Source organism: Mustela erminea, chromosome 13 (genome assembly GCF_009829155.1).
Source record: "Mustela erminea isolate mMusErm1 chromosome 13, mMusErm1.Pri, whole genome shotgun sequence".
In the NCBI taxonomy this organism is placed as follows: domain Eukaryota; kingdom Metazoa; phylum Chordata; class Mammalia; order Carnivora; family Mustelidae; genus Mustela; species Mustela erminea.
Window position 1 is genome coordinate 46,354,188 of NC_045626.1, and position 25,673 is coordinate 46,379,860.

Genomic DNA, 25,673 nt, shown 5'->3' on the forward strand with positions numbered 1-25,673 from the left:
AAACCTCAACTGTAATTGACAAATTGCTAGAGGACCAGTGCAGACAACTCAGAGTTTAAAATTCCAAGGGGTTCCAGTCAGAGGGAGAGCCCCACAATACTGTGAGATTTATTTCCAAGCGTTTGACCAAGTTCCCAGGGTAAATATCAGGAAAATCCCCTCATACTTCCAGCAAGGGGAGGGGAAAAGGAACCATTTTGAAAAATGCCATAGCACTCTGTTCTTAATGTGGCCTGCCCTCAGGGGAAACTAATTAAGCAGAGCTTAACCTGTTGGGATTAGATCAGAGCCTAACAGTTCTAGGGGAACAGAAACACCCAACTCCAGCCCACTCTAGCCATCTTGTCCCACCTAAAGGAAGAGAGTAAGAAGTATTTGTGCAGTTCACAGTCCAGAGACATGGGCTTACTAAAAGACTGAGATGTAATCATAGGACTATAGAATGCTTCCCATCTCCTGACATCTCATTCCACATCACTAAAGGCATATTCAAAGCAGTTCTTTATCCAATACATCATAACTGGGTATCAAGAAAAAAAATTAGAAGGCATACCAAAAGGCAAAAAAACACTTGGAGAGATGGAGCAGGCATCAGAACCAAACATGCAGGGATTCTGGAATTATCAGATGGGGAATTTAAAACAACTATGATGAATATGTTAAGGGTTCTAATGGATAACATAAGCAGCATGCAAGAACAGATGAACAAACACCAACTTGAAAGGATTTATGCTCCTCTGTGTTCACTGCAGCATTATTTACAATATTGAAGATATGGAAAAAACCTGGGTGTCCACTGATGGAGGAATGAAAAAGAAAATGTACTGTATATACATACATATATGTATATGTACATACATACATACAATGGAACATCATTCAGCCATAAAAAGAATGAAATCTTGCCATTTGTGACACCATGGATGGACCTTGAGGGCATTAAGTTAAGTGAAATAAATCAGACACAAAAAGACAAATAGTATATGGTCTCACATGTATGTGGAATCTAAAAATTAAAACAATAATAACAGTAACAACAACCAAGCACATAGATACAGAGAACAGATAGGTGGCTGCCAGAGGTGGAGAGTGAGAGGGGAGTATAGCCAAAATGGATAAAAGAGATCAAAAGTTACAATCTTCTAGTTATGTATGTCATGGGGATGTAATGTACAGCATGGTGACTATATTTAATAATATTTGAAAGGTGCTAAGAGAGTGAATCATGAAAGTTGTCACAAGAAAAAAAGTTATGTAATTACTTATGGTAATATATATTAACTAGACTTACTGTAGTGATCATTTTGCAATATGTACAAATCTCAAAGCATTAAGTTGTAAACCTGAAACTAACATAATGTTATATGTCATTTATACCCCAGTTAAAAAAAAAAAAAGAAAAAGAGAATGAAAGAAAAGAACAAATGGTCAATATAAACAGAGAGGTGCAAATCCTAAGAAAGAACAACAACAAGAACAAATGCTAGAGATAAAAAACAAAAAACCAAAAACCACTGTAACAAAAATGAAGAATGCCATTGCTGGGTTTATTAGCAAATTGGAAATAACTGAAAATAAGAATGTTTGAGCTCAAGGGCCTGGAAATAGAATCCTGGAAAACCAAAAAGCAAAAAGAACAAAGACTGAAAGAAAGAAAAGAATATCCAAGGACTGTGGGATGACTCCAAATGGTGTAACATATGCATAATGAGAATACCAGAAGGTGAAGGCACAGAGAAAGGAACAGAAGAAAATTTGAAACATCAATGACTGAGAATTTCCCCAAATGTCAGACACTAAACCATAGATCTGGGAACCTTAGAGAACACCAAGCTGGATAAATACCCAAAAAGAACACCAAGCTGGATAAATACCCAAAAAATACACCTAGACATATTATCTCAAACTTACAGAAAATGAAAGATAAAGTCCTGATACAATTTCAGAGGAAAAAAAAACACACCTTACCCATAAAAGAACAAAGTCAAGAATTACATCAATGCCAACACATGCCAGCAAGATGAGAGTAGAGTGAAATATTGTTTAAGTGCTGAGAGAAAAATCCAGCAACCCAGAATCCAGCATCCTGCAAAGTTGTCCTCCAAACACGAAGGAGAATAGACTTCCTCAGAAAAACAAAAGTTAAGGGAATTTTTGGCTACTAGACCCGCCTTGCAAGAAATGTTAAAAGATTTTTAGAGAGAAAGAAAATACTATTGGTCAGAAACTTGGATCTACATAAGCTAAGGAAGAACATTGAAGAAAGAATAAATGAAGGTAAATTCTTTTATTTTTCTAATTCTTAATTGATCTCACAGATAACTGTTTAAAATAACAATGCCAATAATATATTTGGTTATGTATGCTTATGTAGATATCATATATATGCTTATAGATAAATGAAATGAATGACAGCAATGACACAAGGGACAGAAAGGGGGGAATTAGGATTTTTTTTGCTATTATAGCATATTCACACTACTTATGGTTACGTGAAATAGTACAGTGTTATTTTATTTTTTTTTTTAAGATTTTATTTATTTGTCAGAGAGAGAGAGACAAGCGAGAGCGAGCACAGGCAGACAGAGAGGCAGGCAGAGGCAGAGGGAGAAGCAGGCTTCCTGCTGAGGAAGGAGCCCGATGTGGGACTCGATCCCAGGATGCTGGGATCATGACCTGAGCCGAAGGCAGCCGCTTAACCAACTGAGCCACCCAGGCAGTGTTATTTTAAAGTGGACTTGCAGTAGCTGTAAATATATATTGTAAACACAGTTTTAAGACTTCACTCAGTAGTTTCAACAATGTGTCATAGATTCCGTCATCAGTAGATAGGTGCCAAACAGTCATATTAGCAAAGCCAAATTTAGTTTTTCCAGTCCATTCTAATAAAAGCCAAAATGAAATTCAAATTATTAAGAATCAAAATAAACAAAACCCATGCTTTCTCCAGTTATTTTTTTTTTCATCCTAATTAGAATATGTGACTAATTTGCAAACTCATAAGCCAAATGAAACAAAATTAAAGTAAAAAAAAACTTTTAAAAATTGGCATACACCAATGAAGTTCTGTGATATTCCAGTTTGGAAACGATGGCACCCATCTGTCATCCCTGTGTTGAGGGATGGCAAACAAGTATATTTCAGGCAACTCACAAAAGCCTAGGAATAGGAAGACCAAGGAAACCCTCAGAAAATAAAGAAATTTTAACAGATATACTTATGAGAGTAACAGAATATGCATCTGTGCCAGTGGCTCATTCTGGCACCCAATCCATCACCAGATTCTAAATTTGCTTCCTAAATGTCTTTCAAATTCATCTACATAGCTTCATCTCCATTGCCATTATCCTAATCCAAACTACCACTAACTCTTTTTCACTGCAATGGCTTAAGTTATTCCCATTAACCGCTCTTGTTCATTTTCAATCTATTTTCTGCCAAGCAGCTAGAGTTCTTCTCCTAAAAGACAAATCTGATTGTGTCACTCTTCTGCTTAAAACACTTTTGTCTTTTCACATTGCTCTTTTTAAGATCTTATCAGGGTCTACAAGATCTTACCTGACTGACTCATTGTCTACTTCTGTTTCATTTCACAAGATTCTTTCTCTAGCCCACTGGCACTCTGGCATCAAGCAAAAGTTCTCAATAAATTTAAAGTAAAATAATGAACTATAAGCAGTAGGTCTTTCCACCAAAGCAATTCTAAGTCACTCATTTCAGCTGGGGATTTTTCTTCTCACACTGACCAGACTCATCCAATGCCTTTAGACAACTGCCATCAGTTACTCCCTCTGGAACTTTCTTCCCTTCCTGCCACATCACCTTACAACAGTTAGAACAAAGCCAAGGCTACCCTACGTCATATAGGGTCTTGTAAATTTTTTTAACTGTAGCACAAGACACATAACTTAAGATTTACTAACTAAACCATTTTTTAAGTGTGCCATTCAGTAGTGGTGAGTATACTTACATTGTGAGACAACCAGTCTCCAGAACTCTTCATCTTGCAGTACTGAAGCTCTACTACACCCATTACCAACAATTTTCCATTTTCCTCTCTTCTCAGCCCCTGGTAACCACCATTCTACTTTCTGTCTCTATGAATTCAATGACCCCAAGTACCTCATGTAAGAAGAATTATACGGTATTTGTCCTTTTGTGACTGGCTTATTTCACTTGGCATAATATCCTCAAGGATGATCCATTCTGTAGCAGATGTCAGTACTGGCTTCCTTTCTAAGGATAAATAATATCCCACTGAATGTATATAACACATTTTGTGTATCTATTCAACTGCTGATGGACACTTGGGTTGATTTTACCTTTTGGCTTTGTGAATAATTCTGCTATGAACATAGATGTACAAATATATCTTCAAGACCCTGCTTTCAATTCCTTGGGTTATATACCCAGAATTGGAATTGCTGTTATCATATGGTTATTCTCCATTTAATTTTTGGAGGAATCCCCATACTGTTTTCCCTAGTGACTGTACCACTTTACATTCCTACCAGCAGTGCACAAGGGCTGCAAAATCTCCACGCTTTGGCCAACAGTTGTTATTTTGGGTTTTTTCATAGTAGCTATCTTAATAGTTATGACATGATTTCTCATTATGGTTTTGATTTGCATTTCCCTGAAGACTGATGATGTTGGCATTGGTTCATGTGCCATTTGTATATAGACTATGGATAAATACCTATTCAAGTACTTTGCCCAATTTTATATTGGGTGTTTTGGTTTTTGGGGGCGGTGGGGGTTGAATTTTAGGAGTTCTCTATATTCTGGATATCAACTCCTTTACCAGGTACATGATTTGCAAATATTTTCTCCCATTCCATGGGTTACCTTTTCACTTTGTTGATTGTGTTCTTTGATGCAAAGAAGTAGTCTGATTTATCTTAGTTTTACTTTCCTTGCCTATGCTTTTGGTGTCAGATTCAGTGATTCCTATTAGTTTTTAAGCATTGTTACTACAGAATCAGACACAGATAAAACAAAAAAATGGAAAATAGTATGCCTAAAGGAAGAAAAAGTTTCTCCAAAGAGTCAACGTTGATGCCTACTTTAACTATACTACTGTCTTAGTTCTCTAAACGTTTCATAAACCTACAGGCATTTTTCTTTTATATATTCTACAGTCTTAACCTCAACAAATTGTTCAGTCCTATATCTGTTTTTGACCACTTAAACCTATTTTTCCATTTTAAATCTAAATTACCCCTTTGCTTTAGGCTGTGCTGCTGTACTTGATTCTACAGAGGAGTTTCTTGTTGAAAAGAAAAATGCTTTTGAAACTTCTGATCCACACCCTTCTACACTTCCCACTTACTGAGACCTACAACTGAACACAAGCCAGCATTCTTCCTTCCTGCATTCCGCTGCTGGTTTCCTGATTTACTCTCCTGTCTGAGCTCCAAAGAGCATCTCCACTTTGATTTGAGATCATCCCATACCCCTGAGCTCTTGGTGAAGACTCCTTGTAATAAAAAACAGATTAACAAAAGAAAAACAAGCAGAAGTTTATTAATGTTTGTGCCTCGTGTATATGTGGGAGATATCCAGGAAAAATAAATAAAACTCCCAAGATGGTCCAAGCTACTACCTTAAATAGCATCTCCAGCTGAAGACAAAAGGTATTGTGGGGCAGAGGTAATCGATGGGAAGATGAGAGGAGGAAATGACTGGTAAGCAAAGGCTGCCTGCCCTACCTTGCAGATAAGACTCTCAAGTGAAAAAGTTGTATCTGGCAATCACTCTCTTGCTGGTGCATGCCTCATTTCTAATGTAGATTTCCATTACCAAAAGGTAACTTTTACTCAGTTTTCGGATCTTCTGCTATATCTGCAGTTTCTTGAAATAATCAGCTCAAAATAATCCTGAGGCGGAAGAGGCAGATTTCAGGGTGGCATATTCAGCACCAGTATCATTGATTTCAGACTGATCTGATTTCTCTGCTTTTAGAAGAAACATGCCGACCTTCATCTAGCAAGCTCCTGCTATGTGAGAAACTTTAGACTAACAACATTTCACATAGATCTCATTTCATTCCACCCTCCAAAAGCCCTGTGAGGAAAGATTATTAGCCTCATTTTACAGAAGAGAAAAATAAGGCTCAAAGTAGTTAAGTAACTTGTCCAAAATAGCTTCCATGTCCAAAGCATGGAACTAAAATTTAAATCCAACTCTGATTTGCAAATCTAATTCTCGTTAATCACACATAGTTGTGGTTTATCTGCCTGTCAAATGACAATAATACAATTTGGTAATGAGTTTCATGTCCTTTATTCAAGGGAAAACAATGCACAGATTAAGGGAGTATAGCGCTCCAAAACAGTAGAGCATTCTTCCCAAGGGATTTTGGGCAAGAGTGAGTGTTAGAAAGCATTAGGAGAGGTGAGCAGAAACAGGGCATGGTTGGCCAGGAAGTCAGAGATTCCTGAAAAGGCTAGCAGGTCTTACTTTTTAGGGTAGGGTAAGCTAGCTAAAGCTGAGTTGGAGGACTGTGATTTATTTGTTGGGTTTCCTCGAGACGCAATTCCCACATAGCCAGTGTAGGCTGACCTATGTTTAGATTTATAACACACGTCATGATACTAGGGCAGCCCCCATTTTTGGCAGTCCTGATATATGAATTAACTTTATCATGCCCCTAAACAGTACATATAACTCAGAACCAGGACTAATGGAAAACAAAACAAAACAACACTCTTCCCTAGGTTCAGAAACCAAAATCCATCTGTAAGCTTTGTAATTTTTGACTTGCCTTTCTTTTTTTACCTGGCCTACACGGGGCAGTGGGGAGGGAGTTGCAAATGATGGTTCACAGACCATACATAGTTCGAGCAAAGAATGGTTTTTACATGTTGTGATACTTTGATTTATAATTTATTATATATTTGGTCTTTATCTCTCTTTATGGCCTAGAAGACCCAGAACTCTAGGAATTTCCTAAGTGATAAGAGCATCTTTAATATATACAGTTATTTGGCTATTTACTGAGAAAGTTCGTCAGGCTTGGTCCTTAGCTAGATTGAGCGTCTTCTATTGCATCTCCCTAACTAAGCAGTCCTTCCATATCAGCCTATGGCTTGATTAGCTCTTAATAAACTTTTCAAAACTGAATGCAGAGAAATTACATAACTTGCTCAAACTAGAGCAAGCTAGCTAGCAAAAAGCAGACACAGGATTCAAACCCGACAGGCTCCAGAGAGCCATCTCAAAGCTGCTATACTCCACTGCCTCCCCAAAGGGATGGCAGAACTTCATCACCTCAAGGTCAACTTAAATTCTAGGGACTGTCAGAATTCTCAACAACAGACTGTCTTAAGTAAGAGGACAGTTCTCCCCTAAATAGGGAGGAAAAGATAATACTTATCTAATGGCTTTATCAGATGCTTATCACATACTAAGCACCATGGAAGGCATCTCATTGAATCCCCATACTATCCCAGACAGGGAGGAATCATAATCCACATTTTTACAAATTAAAAAACTACAAGCAAAAAAAAAAAAAAAAAAAAGATTCAGTTTCCTAATAAATTCATAGAGAATATACCAGTGGGGGCAGTGACCGAGTATTATAATTTACAGACTAGGTGCTCCGATATGCAAAATTGTAAACTTAGTTCTCTGTATCTGAACCAAGTTGGTAACAAGCCCCAATATTTCCATTCCTGGAAGGGGGGAAATGTGTCATTATATGATAACTCAGTCAGCTCAGGTATAAACTGCAGTAACCAAAGGTGTTCATTAGTCATCAGGGGAATGCAGATTAAGCCCACAAAGTGAAACCCCTACACACCACACAGCATAATTAGATTCAAAGTCAGGTAATACCAAATGTTGATATGCAGCAACTAGAACTTTGTTCACTACACTACAGGTAGGAGTGCAAATTGGTTTAACTGCTTGGAAAGACTAATCTGTCAGTATGAGCGATGTGTGCTAGAGCTCACAAAGCGATTGTTGAGTGTTCAGGAAGTTTGCCCACTGGTAAATTTCACACGAGTGGCTCAGAATTGGACAGAATGGGAGTATTTACACCACAGGAACTGACACGTTACTAACCAGCAACCACTCCAGATTCAGTTGTTAAAAATTCACCAGCACACCCTGGGGCAGCGTATTCTAAAGGTCGACGTATGCATATCCTGACTCCGCAAAGCCACTGCATTAGAGATGCGTACATATGTGGACTAAAAACCATATACAAGAATATTTGTAACAGCACTGAATATAACAGCCCCAGACTGGAGACCCAAATATCCATTAACAGAACTGATAAATTGCCGTGTTCATTCAATGGAATATTATGCAGTGGGAAGAATAAAAGAACTGCTACATACAGCAATCCAGATGAATCTCACAAAATGTTGGAACAAAAGGAGTCTGAGCAAGGACTGTGATTCCACTTATGTGAGAGTCAAAACAGACCCAATTAATCTCTGGTGTCAGAAGTCGGGGAGGGAGGTGGTTACTTGGCAAAGGGGGAGAGCAGCTAGTGTAGGATGAGACACAAGGGGGGAGGTCTGTGGTACTGGTACTGTCCTTTCTTCCAACTGAAGTGCTGGTTATATAACTGTTTACTTTGTGAAAATTCATCAGTAAGAAGTTTAATTTAAAAAATCAATCACTTCTATAATCGGATATCCATCTGCACAAAAATGAAGTGCAAATTAAAGCTTATATCTAATTAAAAATTAACTAAAAATGCGTAATAGATCTAAATGAAAAACCAAACAAAACCAAAAAACCTCTTAAATTTTAAAGAGGAAGGAGAAAATCTTCATGGCCTGGGGGTAGGTAACTTCTTTAGACGTAACACCAGAAACATGATTAACAACAACAGAAAAAAGGTGAATTACATCTCTTCAAAATTAACCACTTTTACTCCATGAAAAACACTGTCAGGGAATGAATAAAAAGACAAAAAAAGAGAGAGAGAAATAAAAGACAAGCAAAAAAATGTGAGAGGATTATTTGCAAATCACATACCCAATAAAGAATTTGCAGGCAGAATATATTTCTTGGTTTTGATAAACATACTATAGTAACATTAGATGTTACTAACAGGGAAAGCAGAGTATTTTTACAACTTCTAGTGAAATCTATAATTATTTCAAAACAAAACAAAAAGATCAATTTAAAAAAAGATAGTGGTAGTTTTATTTTCCAGAATCCCTATTTTCCCATATCTCCCATATCCTAAGAATCTTCTAATACAACGCTAATGGCGGTACCTTTTTTGGAGAGCAGTTTGGCCAAACCAATCAAGCTATTAGAATGTATAAATGGGGAGCCTGGGTGGCTCAGATGGTTAAGCGTCTGCCTCAGGTCCTGATCCTGGGGTCCTGGGGTTGAGTCTTGCTCAGTGCGGAGCCTGCTTCTCCCTCTGCATCTCTGTCTGTCTCTCATGAATAAATAAATAAAACCTTAAAAAAAAAAAAAAAAACGGAATGTGTACATGTTTGATCAGGAAATTCCATTTCTAGGAATTTTTCCTAAGAAAATAACCAGAGATAAATACCAAAAAGATCTGCACATGATTGAGTTTTTCAGTTAGTTAAGTGAAAAATTTGAAAAAACTTAAAAATTGGAAACATGGGGGGACTAGTTAGTATATCATGATATACCCAGAAGATAGAATACAATGTAGCCATAAGAAACTAAGCCATAGAAGAATATTTATTGACATGGGAAAATGTTAACAATATACTTCTATATGAAATATGCAGGATACAAAACAGTATATACAGTTTAATACCATTTTATGGAAAGAAAAATAGCTATATATACAAAATCATGCATAGGAAAAAAATAGAAGGATGTACATAGCAAATGTTAATAATGGTTATCTCTAGAGAGTAGAATTAGAAGTGATTATACAATTTTTCCAGTAAATTTCACCTGCCCTCCAAACAGTATCTGCTTCATGCTAGTCTTTCTTGGGTGTGATTAGCTTATATAATTCTTTTCAAATATATCCTGTTTCATGATACATACCTCCAAATCATACTGCTTTTCCCATTAAAAAGTAGATGCTACTTGCTCATACATACTGGCATATGGGGAATATTTTTAACTAAAACTATATATTATAAAATATGCCATAGCATAGATCTGGCTATAGAAAATTATTGTTTGGAGAATCTGAAAATCCTCTAATAGAGAGAAATTTTAAATAGAGAAAAGATGCTATCCTTAGTTGGGGGTCCATAATGGTTGAATACAAATATAAGTAACTCAGATTTCAGAACTGGAGACTTTGAGATCTCTCCCTACTAGCTAACTGCCTTTGGGCAAAGGATATTGGGTTTTTTAAACAGGAAAATGAGACTAATAATTTTGTAGAAAGAAGCAAAAATAAGACTTTTTTTTAAATAAGGGCAAATGAGATCACAGATATAAGATCTTCTATCTAAAGACCTAAATAACTGTGAGATGAAACAGCAAGAAAGAAATTCAAATTTGGTGTTTGGAAAAATTAACTCAATTTTTCAGCAGCACCAAATTCTTCCTGTTTCATATCTTCTTTCACAGGTCAGACATGCCAAAATTGTGAAGTTAACATTAATTAATGGATTTCAACTGCTTAACTAGCTACTTAACTTTAAGTGGAATCTGAGGTAAGTGTTCTAAATATATCTAGGACATCCTCTGATTAACTACTAATCACTGGCAACATTAGACATATTTACAACAAATACGATTTGGATTTTACTTCTGAATCCATCCTACTATAAAGCCATTTACTAGATTTTTATTAAAAATACCAAATAAGGGTGTTGGGTCTTTCAAAGGCAAGACAGCAAGGGAACAGAGAAAGAGTATCTGTGTCCGCTCTTCTGTGATGCTCTCCATGATGCAAGCACCATTCCAAGTTGCCTCCAAACTTCCGTTCCCTGCGCTTGCAAGAGAATCCCAGACAAATCTGCAATCAATTAATAACTTTCAATAACTGTTTGCAATCATATCTAAAGGGGGAACAGCTAATAGCTTACTGCTATATCTCAAAGATAACTGTATTGTCTAGATGCGTAGAGGTATAGGGCATAACTTACAGATGAAAGGAGGAACATAAAACACTGATATAAAAGGAGATCTGGTAATAATGAAAAAAAAGAGGGATTTTCTTTGTTTTTCCAGTCAAAACATTTGTTCCTTTTCTCTGCAAAGTCATGGAGTTGAGAAAGATGGCTGGAATGTAGAAGAAATCATGTGTCACACTTACATAACCACCGGACGATGTGCTACCCACACCAGTGTGGCTTTCCCCACCTCTATCCCCTTCTATAAACGCCCCAATAACTGCGGCAGAGCTGTAGCGTCGTCCTAATTCCTCAGTGAAGATCACAAGAAAGGTACTTCCAGGATGTTAAAAAAAAAACAGAAACAGAATATTACACTAACACATTTCAGGGACGGGAGAAAACTACAGACACTCCCTATCTACTGCTTTACATTACAAGAATTAAACAAAAAAAGTAGAGGTTAGAAAAGTCACATTTTGAAATTTCACAATCACCAATATGCAACAGAAACGGAAGCAATAACACTTATGCAAACAAATCTGGCAGATGAATTATCACTTCAGCACATAACTACAGATGGATACTCCTGGATTTTTGCTTAATCATTACTCAATGATGAACACTATAAAATGAAAGGTGACTTACTGTGAACCAAAATCACAAGAAGAAACTCTCCAAGATCAATCTGCCATGAGCTCCTAATCCAATAAGCCATAAATAGCAGTCAAAGGCAATATTCATTTAACATAATGAGAATCCGGACGACAAGATACCAGGTATTTATACTCCTCTCGAGACATTTCTTCCCCACCTAACAAAGGCACTTGACAAGCACTGAAATGGACAGTTAATTCAGGTACTGCCCTGGGCAACTGTTACCTTCCTCAATTAGATGAAGTGGCAATTAAGTTCAAATTAATTCTTCTGAATCAGCCTGAAATACACATGAATATATCACAAGTTCTCTATTTTTGGCAGATGATATAACCAAAGAAGAAAAGATAGCGCTGGTGTCCACAATGGTTTGGCCAACTTGAGCAGTCCAGGATCCTCTCTGCACAATATTCCCTGGTGACTGTGGAATTTGTGAACAGTGATAGGCATATTAACCTGTCGTATAATTTTAGGTATTAATGTTCACTCCTCTTCTTGTCTTTTCTTACTTTTTTGTTTTTTCCCAAAGCCTTAGATGATTCCTCCTAAAAAAGACATAAATATCAATGTAGTATCTCCCCATTTATATGAAGAGACTGGCTTAGGAAACTTTAGTCTAATCATATAGAATATGTATAAGAATGAAAGTATTATTACTTCCATTTGTATCATCTTTCTGTTTTATAGGGCACTTTCACTTGTATTCTATTTTAATATTTCCAAAATAAACAAGGGTAGTCAAGGAAAACACTCACTTACCTAACAGATTTACATTTGAATAATTTGGATGTTATTTAATCTATTGTTCCTTTTCCAAAGGAATGCAACAAACTTAAAATAAACTTGCTTATAAAATACAAAACAAAAAAAATTCAAAGTATAAAGGCAGGCCTTCCAATGCATGCCAGGGGAGAGGGAAAGTGCTCTGACACTAACAGGGAATATCAGAATTTTACACACTGTTGAAGAACATCTAGTTCATTGTAGCACGAGCTACACAACCTCTCCGGCCTCAATTTTAGAGCGTGAAAATTGGTCTTTAAGGGTTTTATAAAACTCAGTATGAATCTATGAAATTAAGGCTCCAAGAGATGAAGCGATCTGCCCAAGTTCACACAACAGGCTAGTCACACTGTTTTAATAGAACCTAAGCCCACAATTTCCTAGTTCAAAGGTTTTTCCAATGCACCACAAACATTCTCTCTTTTCTTTTTTTTTTAAAGATTTTATTCATTTATTAGAGAGCGAGAAAGAACATGCATGCGCATGGGAGGGTGTTGGCGCAGAGAGAGAGGGAGAAGCAGACTTCCTGCTGAGTAGGCAGCCTGACATGGGGCTCCATCCCAGGACCCTGGCTGGGATCATGACCTAAGCTGAAGGCAGACACTTATCAACTGAGCCATGCAGGCATCCTTCAAACATTTTGATTCATTCTTAATTTTTTCTTTTTTTTTTTCATAGGCAGTGGTCAGAAACTCTCTATATAATCTCAATAACCACTCACCGGTGAATTTGTGTAGTTCCTCTCCACTAATATGTTTCTGGCACAGTTGTTGATATGTTTAAAGCGATCTGGTCCTAGTAGGATTCCTCCATACCAGCGTGATACTACCACCATGACATTTCTCACATTCAAAATCTGTTATTTTCAAAAGCATAATTAGATACACACGTAGACACGTATGAATTCAAGTTTTAAAGGAGAATGAAATGACCTGCATACAAAATTGCACATAACATTTCCCCGTGACTTTAATGGCAGAATCCCATAAGTGAGCAGAGTGAGATTCCTAACATTCAGGTCACAGAATGTTAGAATAAGAAGGAAATTTAGAAAGCAAACACTGCTCCACAGTGTCCTCGAATTCCAAAGTTGGGAGCAACCTGGTAGAGTGAAGGGGAGATCATGCAGGCAGCATTCTAGTTTTTCATGAATTCAACCAGAATAGCTCAGTGTAAGCAGCCTCCTGCCCCTCAGCCAAACAACAACCAAAACCTGCTTCTGAACAAACCACTGGAAGGGTTGCATGAATAATTGCCGGTGCCCACCAGCAAGGTCTTCCTCAGTTTGACACCTGTCAAATGCTGCTCTTAACTTGAAGCCCACCAATCTATAGGCCTGACCACACACGGAGTACCTTCCTATCAAGGGAATGGCCCTTTTTTTTTTTTTTTAAGATTTTATTTATTAGAGAGAGAGAGCACAAGTAAGCAGAGCAACAGGCAAAAGGAGAGGGAGAAGCAGACTCCCCGCTAAGGAGAGAGCCTGATGTGGGGCTTGATCCCAGGACGCTGAGATCATAAACTGAGCCAAAGGCAGACGCTTAACTGACTGACCACCCAGGTGCCCTGAATGGCCTGTCTAGAAAACAAACCTCCACATACAGTAACAGAAGAAACTTAGCAACTACCTTAAGAAAAAAAACAAATCTATTCTTAAAAATAACAGAGAATCAATGACTACCATAAAGAAAGTCCAGCAGCATGAAAGAGAAATGACAAGATAAACTAAACTGGACCAGGAAAAATTTAAGGGAGAGAACATCTTAAAAAAAAAAAAGAAACTCTAGCATACTCAGAAAAATTTTAGAAGATACTGTATCCATAAGGTCAAAACACTACACTATAAAAAAAGAAAAACAGAGATGAATTCTTATTTCTTTTTTTTTTTAATGTTTATTTATTTATAAGTAATCTCTACACTCAACATGGGGCTCGAACCCATGACCCTAAGGTCAAGAGTCACATGCTTTTCTGACTGAGCCAACCAGGCACCCCAAGAAGAAAGAATTCTTAAAACTTAAATACATGACTGCTAAACATTTTTAAAAATTCAATGGAAATCTTGGAAGACAGGTAAGAAAATGTCTTAAAACATAAGGTAGTGAGATGGACAACTTAATAAAAAAGCATTCTGGGTCCATCTGGACGGTCCAATAACACCCAACTAACAGGAACTGCACAGAGACAGAACAGAGGAAACAGGAAGGATACTGTCGAGAAACAAAAAGAAGATACTTCTCTAGAGCTGAAGATAATCTTCTATTGTCTATGACTGACAGGGCTTCAAAGCACAGCACTTGTTACTAAAGCTGTGCTTTCTGCCCGTTATCAAGTGATTAAAAGTTTCTCTCAGTCGTTATTTAAAAATTAACTACAAATTCACCCAAATAAATTTCACGTTACACAGCCTAACTGATTTACTGATTCCCTTTATGGAGTTCTGTTTCATCGAAAAGTTTTATGGTGCAGAGAACAGTACTAACAGGGTTTAACTTACACTTACCTCCATGAGATGCAGAAGACGCCCACCAGCTGCTGTCTCCCCATCATCTTCACAGTCCTGTAAGAAGGTCTGTTTATCCTCACAATATATTCTAGAAATACATAAAACAGTGTTACACTTTGAAATCCCAAAATACTGCACTAAGAGTTATACCGTCATACTTGTTGCAATCAATTTACTTCCAAAAGCAGCATATTTGTCAAAAAAAAATTCTTCTTCAGCTATAAATTAGACATATTTTCACTGATTATTTCATTGTTTGTATCTGGGAAGGCTAGGAATCAAGGATGCCTCCTTTAAATGAGAAATGCTGATTATGGGAAGGCGAGTTTAAACATCGACACTTCATTTAACCTTGAAGCTATAAGGTTACAGAGAGCAGTTACTGAGAAACATTTACTAAGAACTTGTTGTAGAGAAGCCTTAGACATAGTAGGCACTATGAAATGATACAGAAGAGATAAATAGCTTACTCCTGTCTTCAAAGAGCCTAAGAGCTAGTGAGACAAAAAGGATATAAAAAAGATAGAGGTGACAAAATCAACATAAATGAACATTTTATACCTTTCTCACATCTTATTCTGGCCATCAAACATTTCTCTATCCTCCCTATTCTAAGAATTATAAGTTTATTCTCTCTGTAACTTTTCCCCTGGTTGGTTATCAGTATCAGAGATAAATCATGGTATTTTTACTTATTTAAATTATCTAGAAAGTTCGCGTCTGGAATAATAACGTAGGGTTACACTGCAGCAGAATAAGCACGGTAAGTAAGTGTGAGATATAAAAAGAAAACGGTGCCAGTTAAGATGGATTTCTTAGGCCCCTAAGAAATAATAGGACAAGGCAAATGCACCAAAGATATCTTATCAGCTGTGGCTATAAAAAGCCACGTACTACCTTATCTATATACCTAGGTCAATTACAGCAAACATATTCATTTATTTCTTATATATTCACATTTATTATAGCAATCATGTTCATTTATTCACTCGTTCATCCTTCAACCTATCTTTCCATTCATTCAGTCAATAAATATTTATTGCCCACCTACTATGACCAGGCTCTGTTATTATTTAGAGTTCCAAGAAAACACAGTACTACTAGACAACATTTTACATGGCAAATTTAAAGCAAAAAGGAGTCAGCAGTTGGTTTATATTAGGACTGTAATTATAATCTAACACTGTAATTTTATGGAACCAGTGAAGAAGATTGAAGTTATAAGTCATAACTTATGAAGTTATAAACTGTTAGGTTTTTAAAAAATGAAATCCCATGGACATTTTCGCTTTTTTCCTCACATGCCAGGAAGATAATGATGCCGTATCCCACAACTGTGTGTGCCAGCACTAGCGCTAGCAGCCTGAAGAGTGCCCCTTAACTCCAAAGCAGGAACACAGCCCCAGAACCCCAGAACCAGGAAGTCACCTTAAAAGGATCCTAAGCATTCAAAATACACAACGCAAAGTCCATGTACCAAATAAAGGTACTTTATTTTATTTCCAGTGGGGTCCTTTAAGCCTCCACTTTGTGCCTCTTTACTCCTGGGCGACACACAATTCTGACAAGCTCAGCTTTTTCATTCCCAAGTGTCACAAAGGAGCAAGCTGGAGGGGCTGCTGAACATAGTCATGCTGAAATTTGTGAGAAGGGATAGCTCACCATCTATTAATATGCAAAACTATAAAAATACTCACAAGAACTTAAAAACCCCAAACTGTGGGGCCTGAAATAGACTATCCAGCATATTATCTAACTTTTTGGTAATTTAAGATCAACATTATGGCCAGCTATTGTTGAAGGTGCAGCCACACAGCCGCGTAGGCATAAACTAGAGAAATGAAATTAGTTTCTCAAACTCAGGTCTACCCCTTAACAACCATGTGATCTTGAAAAAGTAAAGCTTTCTGCAGGGGCAGAGTTGCTGAAATAATCAGAATTAACTTCTGTAAAGCATTTGGCATATAGTAGGCACTCAATAAACAAATGGCATGAATGAATGAATGGCTATTAATACCTCCACAGCATATTCTAATCACTGAGAGCAATCACACTCTAATCACTCATTTCTATACTGATGACTCTAACCCAGAAAGAAAATATCAAAATTCTGTCCACCAAGACTCCAGTAAGTAGGGAATTGTCTAACAACTAGTCTTTTCTAAGTTTTGGCACGTAAACTAATGTGACTTAGTAATATTAAAAACTCACCTATCCAAAATGAAAGATTTTTTTTTTTTAGTTTCCTGAGTTTCAGATAGCCTAGATCTTACCAATATTCTTGGTCACATTTTAAATTTGCACTGTCTCTATGTTTATATTCCGATTCTTTTCAGTTCTGAATTCTGTTCTTGTAAGTCTGTATTAATCTGCATATTTAGAAATATGCCTTTCCTCTCTTTACTAACATACCAGCAAAGATTTGTATAAAACCTTAGTATTCAAAACTAAAAGGCATATAGTAAAAAGAAGCACACTTGATTCACTGCTAATGGGAGTATAAATTGGTTTAAAAGAAAAAAAGAAAAAAATTGGCAGTATGTATCAAGAGTTTCAAAAACACTCATACTTTTTGATAATTCTACTTTTAAGAATCCATTCTTTCTTCTTTTTAAATTATATGCCCATTTCATTTCAAAAAAGAATCTGAAGTAACCAACCAGAACCTATCCTGAATATCTAAAATGAATAAAAAAGATGTTCACAGGACTATTTTCCATAACATCAAAAAATATGAAAAACTGAACAAAAAGTAAATGGTTAAATAAATAATGGTATAGAGCCTCAAAGAAATATTACACAGTCATTATAATAATGTTTATAAAGCAATTGTAACAACATGGAAAAATGGTTTTGTTAAGAAAGAAAAAGGATAGTAGGGTAATGCACTGAAAAAATAAACTTTGCATAGAAGACAGAAAGAAAATGTAACAATATATCCTCAAAATATATCAAATTATTATCAGTTACATTTAATGGCAGAAAATGGCTGATTTCCCCTCCAATTCTTTTTTTTCTCTTCTGTAGCTTCCAAATATTCTATATATGATCATTAGTTTTATAAAGGAAAAAAAAAATCCCCCAAAGTAGTTGTTATTTTTAAAAATCATGCATCAGTTTCCCCCATTTTTTACAAATGGAACATTCCTAATATTGTGATGATCACTCACCGGTACGCATAGATGTTGTGGGTGGCACTAGCTATTTTCTTATTCTCATACAATTTGGCAAGAACCATTTTCACCTTAAAAACAGCAGTAATATAAATAAACTACTGTATACTTTTTATTTGGTTTACAAATATATGCTAGAAAAGTATCTTAAAGTATATTGATATAAATACTCTTGTACTGAAACAGTGATTTAAAGAATCCACTATGCTCTGAAAAAGCCATTTCCAAAGCTTTCTCCTCATTTTAGAGGCAGAAACTGGTACTCTTAATTGGTATAAAAATTATAGACCTGGTATTTTTTTTTCCTTCAAAGCGACAGGCAAAGCTTTACTGGAGCTGATGGAGAGGGGTCAGGCTGGCCTCTAGACCCGGTATGTTTGAGCACCAAATATCTATAAATATTTGAGCATTAACCATGTCATAGGTACTTATATATGAAAATTTTTACCCATGTAAAGAATTTTAAAAGTAAATATGACCATTTTTTAAAATGAGCTCTGAAAATTCACTGGGTTTAATGTATCCAATGTGACAGATAAAAAATAACGGTATGTCCCAAATATAAAACCAAAATGCTCTCTGGGAGTCATCTAAGGTTTATAGAGGCGGTAACATGAGCCAGGTCCTGAAAGATGAGCGCAATCTCTTTTGCATCAAAAGAGAAGAAGCAGTGGGGCAGGAAGAAGCCATTCCATTCAGAGGACACGGTGTGTGCAAATCTATCAGATCTAGCAAATAAACCATAAAGGATGCTCAGTTAGATTGGAATTTCAGGTAAACCACAAATAATTTTATTAGTAGTAGTATGTCCTGTACAGTAATGTTTATCTGAAATTCCAATTTAAAGGTATCCTATATTTTATCTGGTAACCCTACCAGGGACAGAAAAGAGAACGGTTCTGGAAGTGACCAATAGCTTTATGTAGAAACTGTTTAGAGTATGACTGAGACTACAAAAGACATTGTATCATTGATAAAGCTAGGATCCTATACTAAAGGGCCTCGTATAATAAGTTCAGGTTTTTCCTTTTAGACAAGAAAATACTCAAAGACTCGGGGTTGAGGATAGTGACATGTGGCCAGACCTTTCAGAAAGGTAACAGGCAAAGAATACAGAAGAAATCCTGGAAGCAGGGAAAACTGAGCTGCAGCTACAGACATCAATTTGAGTCAGAAACTGTGCAGTCTTCTGTTTATCATTTTTTAATATTTTAGGTTCTTAGATTCCTGATCAATAAAGTAGAGAATGACATCTAAGATTTATTTAAGCTCTCACAAATTATAATCCACTAAGTCTAAGTCATTATAATCAGAGAAAGAAAGAGGATCCAGGATGAACAGATTCAGAACAAAATGTCTAATGAGGGCCCTAGCAACAAGATTTTGGGCAACAGCCCAGGACAAAATAGAGTTGCTGAGACAAAGAGCCAGAAGCCTGCACCAAAAGCTGTTATCTTGACCACTAGTTAATGCAGAGAAGAATTTCCTCTTCTAGAGACCAGAAGAGAGTGAAAGTGAGGCCTGGTACAAAGAACTGTATCCCTGGAGGTCGGGGCTTAGAAGAGCTTACAGCAGAGGAGCTACAGAGACCAAAGGGAAGAGACTAATGATTAAAACCTATGTTAATTAATGACACTTTTGTTGTTGTTAATTTAACTTTATAGGTTGTTACAGTTTGTGACTGAAAAGTCTCCCATTTGATATCCTTGGGTGGGAGCCAAGTCACCTAAGGTCAGGAGGCAGAAAGGAAAAGGAAAAGGAATTCATGTTAGAAAGACTCTGATCACCCGGTCTGTCCACTGTCCCCTTCCCTGGGCATCAATGGAACCCATGCGGTTTTGCAGAACTCCCACACAATAGGACAAATAATTCTTTTTAACAAGACATTAAGCATCATAATTTTCCACCCAATGGGTTTTTCTTGTTTGAAAATCCATGATAGGGTTAAGTCCTAATTAGAATTTGGGTACAATTTTGAAAGTGGTGACAAACAGAAACAAATCTTCCAGGATTCACAGTAACTTGGGCGTAGGAAAACGAGCAAAAAATTTTTACCTTACATGAAAACTAAAAGCAATAGCAAAAATAAGGATATTATTGCAAAACCATTACTTGAATTACTTTGGTAAAACAACATCAAAGTGAGCTGGACACAGTAACTTTACCTGTTTGGGACAAACTACTGGAGCCAAGTGCGCCTGAAAAGTACTTCTTCGGTCTGTAATAGGAATGCCATGATCAATCGGAGGTAATTCTTCTATTTCTATAAATTTAAAGAATTGTATTTTATCTTTAAAATTCTCACATTCAAATACTGAAAAATTGACAATGGTATGGGCAGAGGGTGGGGAAGGGAGCTGGGGAAGAGACATAAATTATACAGCAAATCAACCCCTATAACCATTAATAGTTGTCTATTATAATTAAATTATAATTTTAAGCAAAAAGTTTCCAAATAATTATAAATAAGATTAGACTACTTGACTTAAAAATGATTTTCACCTGCCAAGGTCACCCAGAGGTGGGTTAGGACTGAAATCCTGGACTGTTACAGTAGCATAAATTGTTGGAAAACCTAGGACTTTATTTTGTATAGCTGTAATGTAACATCTTTTACTAATAAAGCTGTTCCTACTTCACAGGATTGACTATATCAAGAATATACCAAACTGGTATTGCAGGGAGTATCATGATTTCAAGTTACTCTGCTCCTTAAATAAGTTGAAGAACCACTAACTTAGGGGCACCTGGTTGGCTCAGTGGGTTAAAGCCTCTGCCTTCGGCTCAGGTCATGAACCCAGGGTCCTGGGATCAAGCCCCACATCGGGCTCTCTGCATGGCGGGGAGCCTGCTTCTCTTCCTCTCTCTCTCTGCCTGCCTCTCTACCTACTTATGATCTCTGTCTGTCAAATAAATAAATAAAATCTTAAAAAAAAAAAAAAAAAAAAAAGAACCACTAATTCACTCTTCACTCTGTTGAGAAACTTACCAACCATCCTGGCTGCTACATCTGCCTCATTTAGGATCTAAAGTTATTCAGGAAAAAGAACTGAAATTATTTTCTATTTCTATTCACTGATCTGTTGAATCTTACCTAGTCAGCTTGCCTTATAATTAATGAACTACTTCAACTAACACATGTACAAATATTTCTTCACAGTTTTAAACAGCTTGTCCAACCTCACTACACTGGTTTGTGACAGGACTCGGACAAGAAACCAAGTTTATGCAGGACTTTTGCCTTTCTTCTGAGAGCGTCCTCTTCTTGAACGAACTGTGACCACTGTACTAGAGCAGTACTGAGGAACCAGATACTGCTTATCGTGATTATTATTTTTACTTTTTATTTTAATACTGGATCCTGTTTCCCAAAAGAAATCTTATGCCAAATCCACAAATACATAAATGAATAAAATGTGAGACTAAAACAGGAGTGGGAGTCCTGGGTCTTCTCCCCCACTTTTTCTCTTCCTGTGTATCCCCTTGCTAGTGCTGAAATATCATGCAAGAACTTTAAAATCTCATAGTATTATTTAAAAGCTCCTGTGTAGGGGTGCCTGGGTGGCTCACCAACTGATCTCAGAGTTTTAGGATGGAGTGAGCCCTCTATTGGGCTCCCTGTTCCTCTGCTTGCTCTCTCTCCCTCTGTTCCACGGGGAGTCTACTTCTCCCTTCTGTCCCCCGCCCCCGCTCATGCTCTCTTTTTCTCAAATAAATAAATAAAATCTTTTTAAAAATAGAAAATTAATTAATTTAATAAGTAAAACCTACTGTATAATGCATAGGAAACACCTTACCTTCAATGAGAATGAATGTTTCCTCTGATCTATCATGTTTTTGTAAAAGACTTGAGAAAACTGATGCTATTATTCAAAATTTTAAGACACTAAAATGGAAGATACCTTCTGATCACAACATAGAGCTGATTTATCACATCAATCTATTCATAAGCTGACTACTACTAGATTATGGAACAAATTTGCTTAAGCAAAAACTAAAATCTTAAAGGCATTTTACTAGCTTTAATTCAGTGGTTGCACTTTCAATTATTACATTTATATTTGTGAGCACAGACTAAAACTTTACTCTGTGACATCAGGAGACAGCTGAAAATTTCAAAATAGAAATATAAAAACAGGATGTGAATTGAAAACATTAACACAGCTTTTCTTAGTTTCAGTTTCTCCCATCATTAATTCAAACGCTAGAAAGTCACAAAAAGAAAAAGGGTGAAGGGAAGGAGAAATTTCTTTCTTTCTCACCATTCCGACAGACCCAGCAAACACCAAAATGGCCGGCGGGCAGGAAAAAAATAACTCAATTCTCTACAAATTAGAAACTATTTCTTCTTTTTTTTTTTTTTTTAAAGATTTCATTTATTTGACAGAGAGAGAGATCACAAGTAGGTAGATAGGCAGGCAGAGAGAGAGAGGAGAAAGCAGACTCCCTGCCAAGCAGAGAGCCCGACGCGGGACTCGATCCCAGGACCCTGAGATCATGACCTGAGCCGAAGGCAGAGGCTTAACCCACTGAGCCACCCAGGCGCCTGAAACTATTTCTTAACATGTGAGAGTTTACTATATTTCTACACCATTTCAAAAACAATACATAATACTGCTATCCCACTCTATTCTAAAGAAACTAGTTAGTAACATTATACCTGTTCGATTTTCACTGATATCAAAATCCAATGCTTTAGCAGGAGTTTCTGGCTGACATGCTAAAATGAGATCATCTTCACATTCTACATCTTCCTCTTCAGTTTTCTTCTTTACATCAGGGCCTATGTAGATATGAGATATTATCAATGAACTCTGAGAGTAAGGAATTCTACTTAAAAACTTTTTGGTCTTGATCTCTAAACACCATTCTTCAATAGAAGGAATCAGGGACTTTTATGAGAAGTAGCTGACACCAAGGTTGGAGCAGGAAAAGAAAAGATGAGCCTGGAATATCTTATGATTGCAGAGAGTAAAAAATAAAAGGAGAGATGAGCTTATAAACTTGTAAAAAGAATACAAGAGTTTACCTGAAGGAGATACTAAAGGTGAAACCTAAAATAATTTGAGCAACAAAATAATGATAGTATGGAATTTTACCCCATGGAATAAAATAATATACATGCATTCATATTGATATAAATAAGTAATCAAAAAGAGACATCTCTTCCTCACAACATAAGTCCAATTCAATGAATAACTAAAGAAGAAAATGTGACTCAGCATTAGGCAAACACCACAGTAATAAATATTGTTGACAAGACATACTAACAGATACTAAAATTAGTGTGTGAAAGTTTAAGGAGGAATAGGATATTATTAGCATAGTCTCAAAGTATCTCCTTCAAGGCCCTTAGAGGAAAGATGGTAACTGTGATGGTTAATTTTATATGTCAACTTGGCTAGGCCACAGTACCCAGTATTTATTTGTTCAAACACTATTCTAGATGCTTCTATAAAGGTATTTCTTGGATGCAATTCACATTCAAAATCTGTTAACTTTGAGTAAAGCAGACTGCCTCATCCAGTTAAGGTCTTAACAGAAACAGAACTAATCTCCCCAGAAGAAGAGGGAATTCTGCCAGCAGACAGCCAGCCTTCAGACTTGAGCTGCAATATGAGTTCTTCCCTAGGTCTCCAGCCTGCCCAACTACCTTGCAGATTGCCCCCACAATCTCATGAGTCAATTCCTTAAAATAAACCAATCTCCCTCTCCTCTCGTCCTAACTTCTCCCTCCCCCTCTTGCATCCCTCCCTCCCTGTCTTTATGAACACACACACACACACACACACACACACACCCTATAGGTTCTCTGGAGAGCCCTGATTAATACCATAACTTTACGGAAACACTTGGCAGATACCACCTTAACCAAAGAATCAAGGTAAACATCACCAATAATAAAGCATATTGATACCATGAGTTCCTCGATATATGCACTCTGAAGGACACAATGTCATTTTGTGGTATTCTTGCCAAAATGCCCAATCTTGCTCCAGCTAAGAGAAAACAATGGAAAGACCCAAACTAAGGGACATTCTACAAAATAATCAATATTCTTCACGTGTCACGTCATAAGAAGTCATAAAAGTCAAGGAAATACTGAGAAACTATTTATAGACCAGAAGAGAGTAAGGAGAAAAAACAGCTAAATGCAATGTAGAATCCTGGACAGCATCCTATAACATCAGAAAGGACATTAGCAGAAAAATCAGTGAAACTCAAATAAGCTCTTTAGTTTGGTTAATATTATAGCAATGTTAGTATCCTATTCTTGGAAATGATAACTGTGGTTATGTAAGATGTTACTAAGGGAAGCAGCGTGAGGGATAGAAGAGAGTCCTTTGTACTATTTCTGCAATTTTTCTCTAAAATAAGTTCAGAATTTTTAAAAATTATAAATAGTTGTATTTAATCTTTTAAAATTTAGTATTTCTATAGTAGAAAGAAACCATGAAATAGTAAATATGTACTGAAGATTAACAGTAAAATCGAAATAAATTACGTGTCAAGTGGGTGCCCTGGAGCGGAAAATTCTCATGAGATACCTTGATCACTAGCTTGCAGCCTTATTAGTTCTTCAGAACTAAAAAACCTTCCATTTTAGTATGAAGTCTACAAAAACAATTTTGATAAGCAAAATTCTAAACAAAATTTCTAAGAAGTCTAATTATAAATTACACAACAAAAATCAGTAACTCTAAAATTTGGAGTGGTTAACCTATATTGTAGATATAGATGGAAAATAGAAAAATATCCTTTTAAGATCTATAATTTTTTAAATTTCCTGAGAGTTGTGTGATCCCAAACTTTCTGGGAGTCCTAAATTTTTACTGGTTTACATTCCATATTTGCAATTATCCTACACTCTAGAATGGTAGAATGGCCAAAATCAATTCTGTTTTGAGACTACTTTTCCTATCAGTGCCCTAAAATGCTAAAAAATTAGAACATGAATCACGAAAGTTAAATAAAATACTTCAAAATAAACTGTCACATGGACAGACCATATTATCTCATAGATGTTAACGGAAGCAGTAAAAAATAGTAAAATTTTCTGAAAAAGTATATACTACTATCAACTTCACGTGTATACTGATTTTGCTAAGAGAGTCCTAAATAATTGGTTTGTTTTTTAAAAATCTCTTTCTCAGATTGAAAACAATTCTATCAGTGGTGACAATGAAATATGAAATAGTTTCACATTGTCATATAATGATTCAATAAAAGAATAATCAAAATCTCAATTTCAAAATATATTTTCAAAGTAAATTTTTATATTCTAAATGTCAGTTCAGTGAATTTTCCCAAGTTCTTTTTCTATAAACACTTCACTCATTTGAAGTTACTATCTAATTGATATACTCCAATAATTCATGAAGAATGTTACACGGTTCATACTACCTTAAAAACCGAAGAAAGCATAAATTTTAGACCCAAGTTCCTTAACCATAAAATCTACGTCTGTAAGGGTATAAGATGAAACCAAAGAGGCTAAAACCATACAGAAAGAAACAACCATAA

General features: G+C 36.3%; 1 protein-coding gene and 1 long non-coding RNA gene across 4 annotated transcripts in view; one reads left to right on the top strand and one right to left on the bottom strand.

Annotated features, from left to right (window-relative positions):
- Positions 1 to 1,857: 1,857 nt before the first annotated feature.
- On the top strand, positions 1,858 to 5,280 carry LOC116572291. The gene is made up of 2 exons (XR_004278199.1): positions 1,858 to 2,277; positions 5,235 to 5,280. It is a non-coding gene; the product is annotated as an uncharacterized LOC116572291 (long non-coding RNA).
- A 4,375-nt stretch (positions 5,281 to 9,655) lies between these two features.
- IMPACT (impact RWD domain protein) overlaps positions 9,656 to 25,673 on the bottom strand; it is a 29,431-nt gene continuing 13,413 nt past the window's right edge. For 2 of the 3 annotated variants that reach the window (XM_032310230.1, XM_032310233.1), the window contains exons 6-11: positions 22,810 to 22,932; positions 20,315 to 20,412; positions 18,147 to 18,220; positions 14,974 to 15,064; positions 13,192 to 13,326; positions 9,656 to 12,232 (exon numbers count right to left, since the gene is read on the bottom strand). In XM_032310230.1, coding sequence (XP_032166121.1) covers positions 12,164 to 12,232; positions 13,192 to 13,326; positions 14,974 to 15,064; positions 18,147 to 18,220; positions 20,315 to 20,412; positions 22,810 to 22,932 — 590 coding nt within the window. In that variant the 3' untranslated portion in view covers positions 9,656 to 12,163. The remainder of the gene's footprint in view (positions 12,233 to 13,191; positions 13,327 to 14,973; positions 15,065 to 18,146; positions 18,221 to 20,314; positions 20,413 to 22,809; positions 22,933 to 25,673) is intronic. The other variant, XM_032310231.1, reaches the window with a different exon arrangement.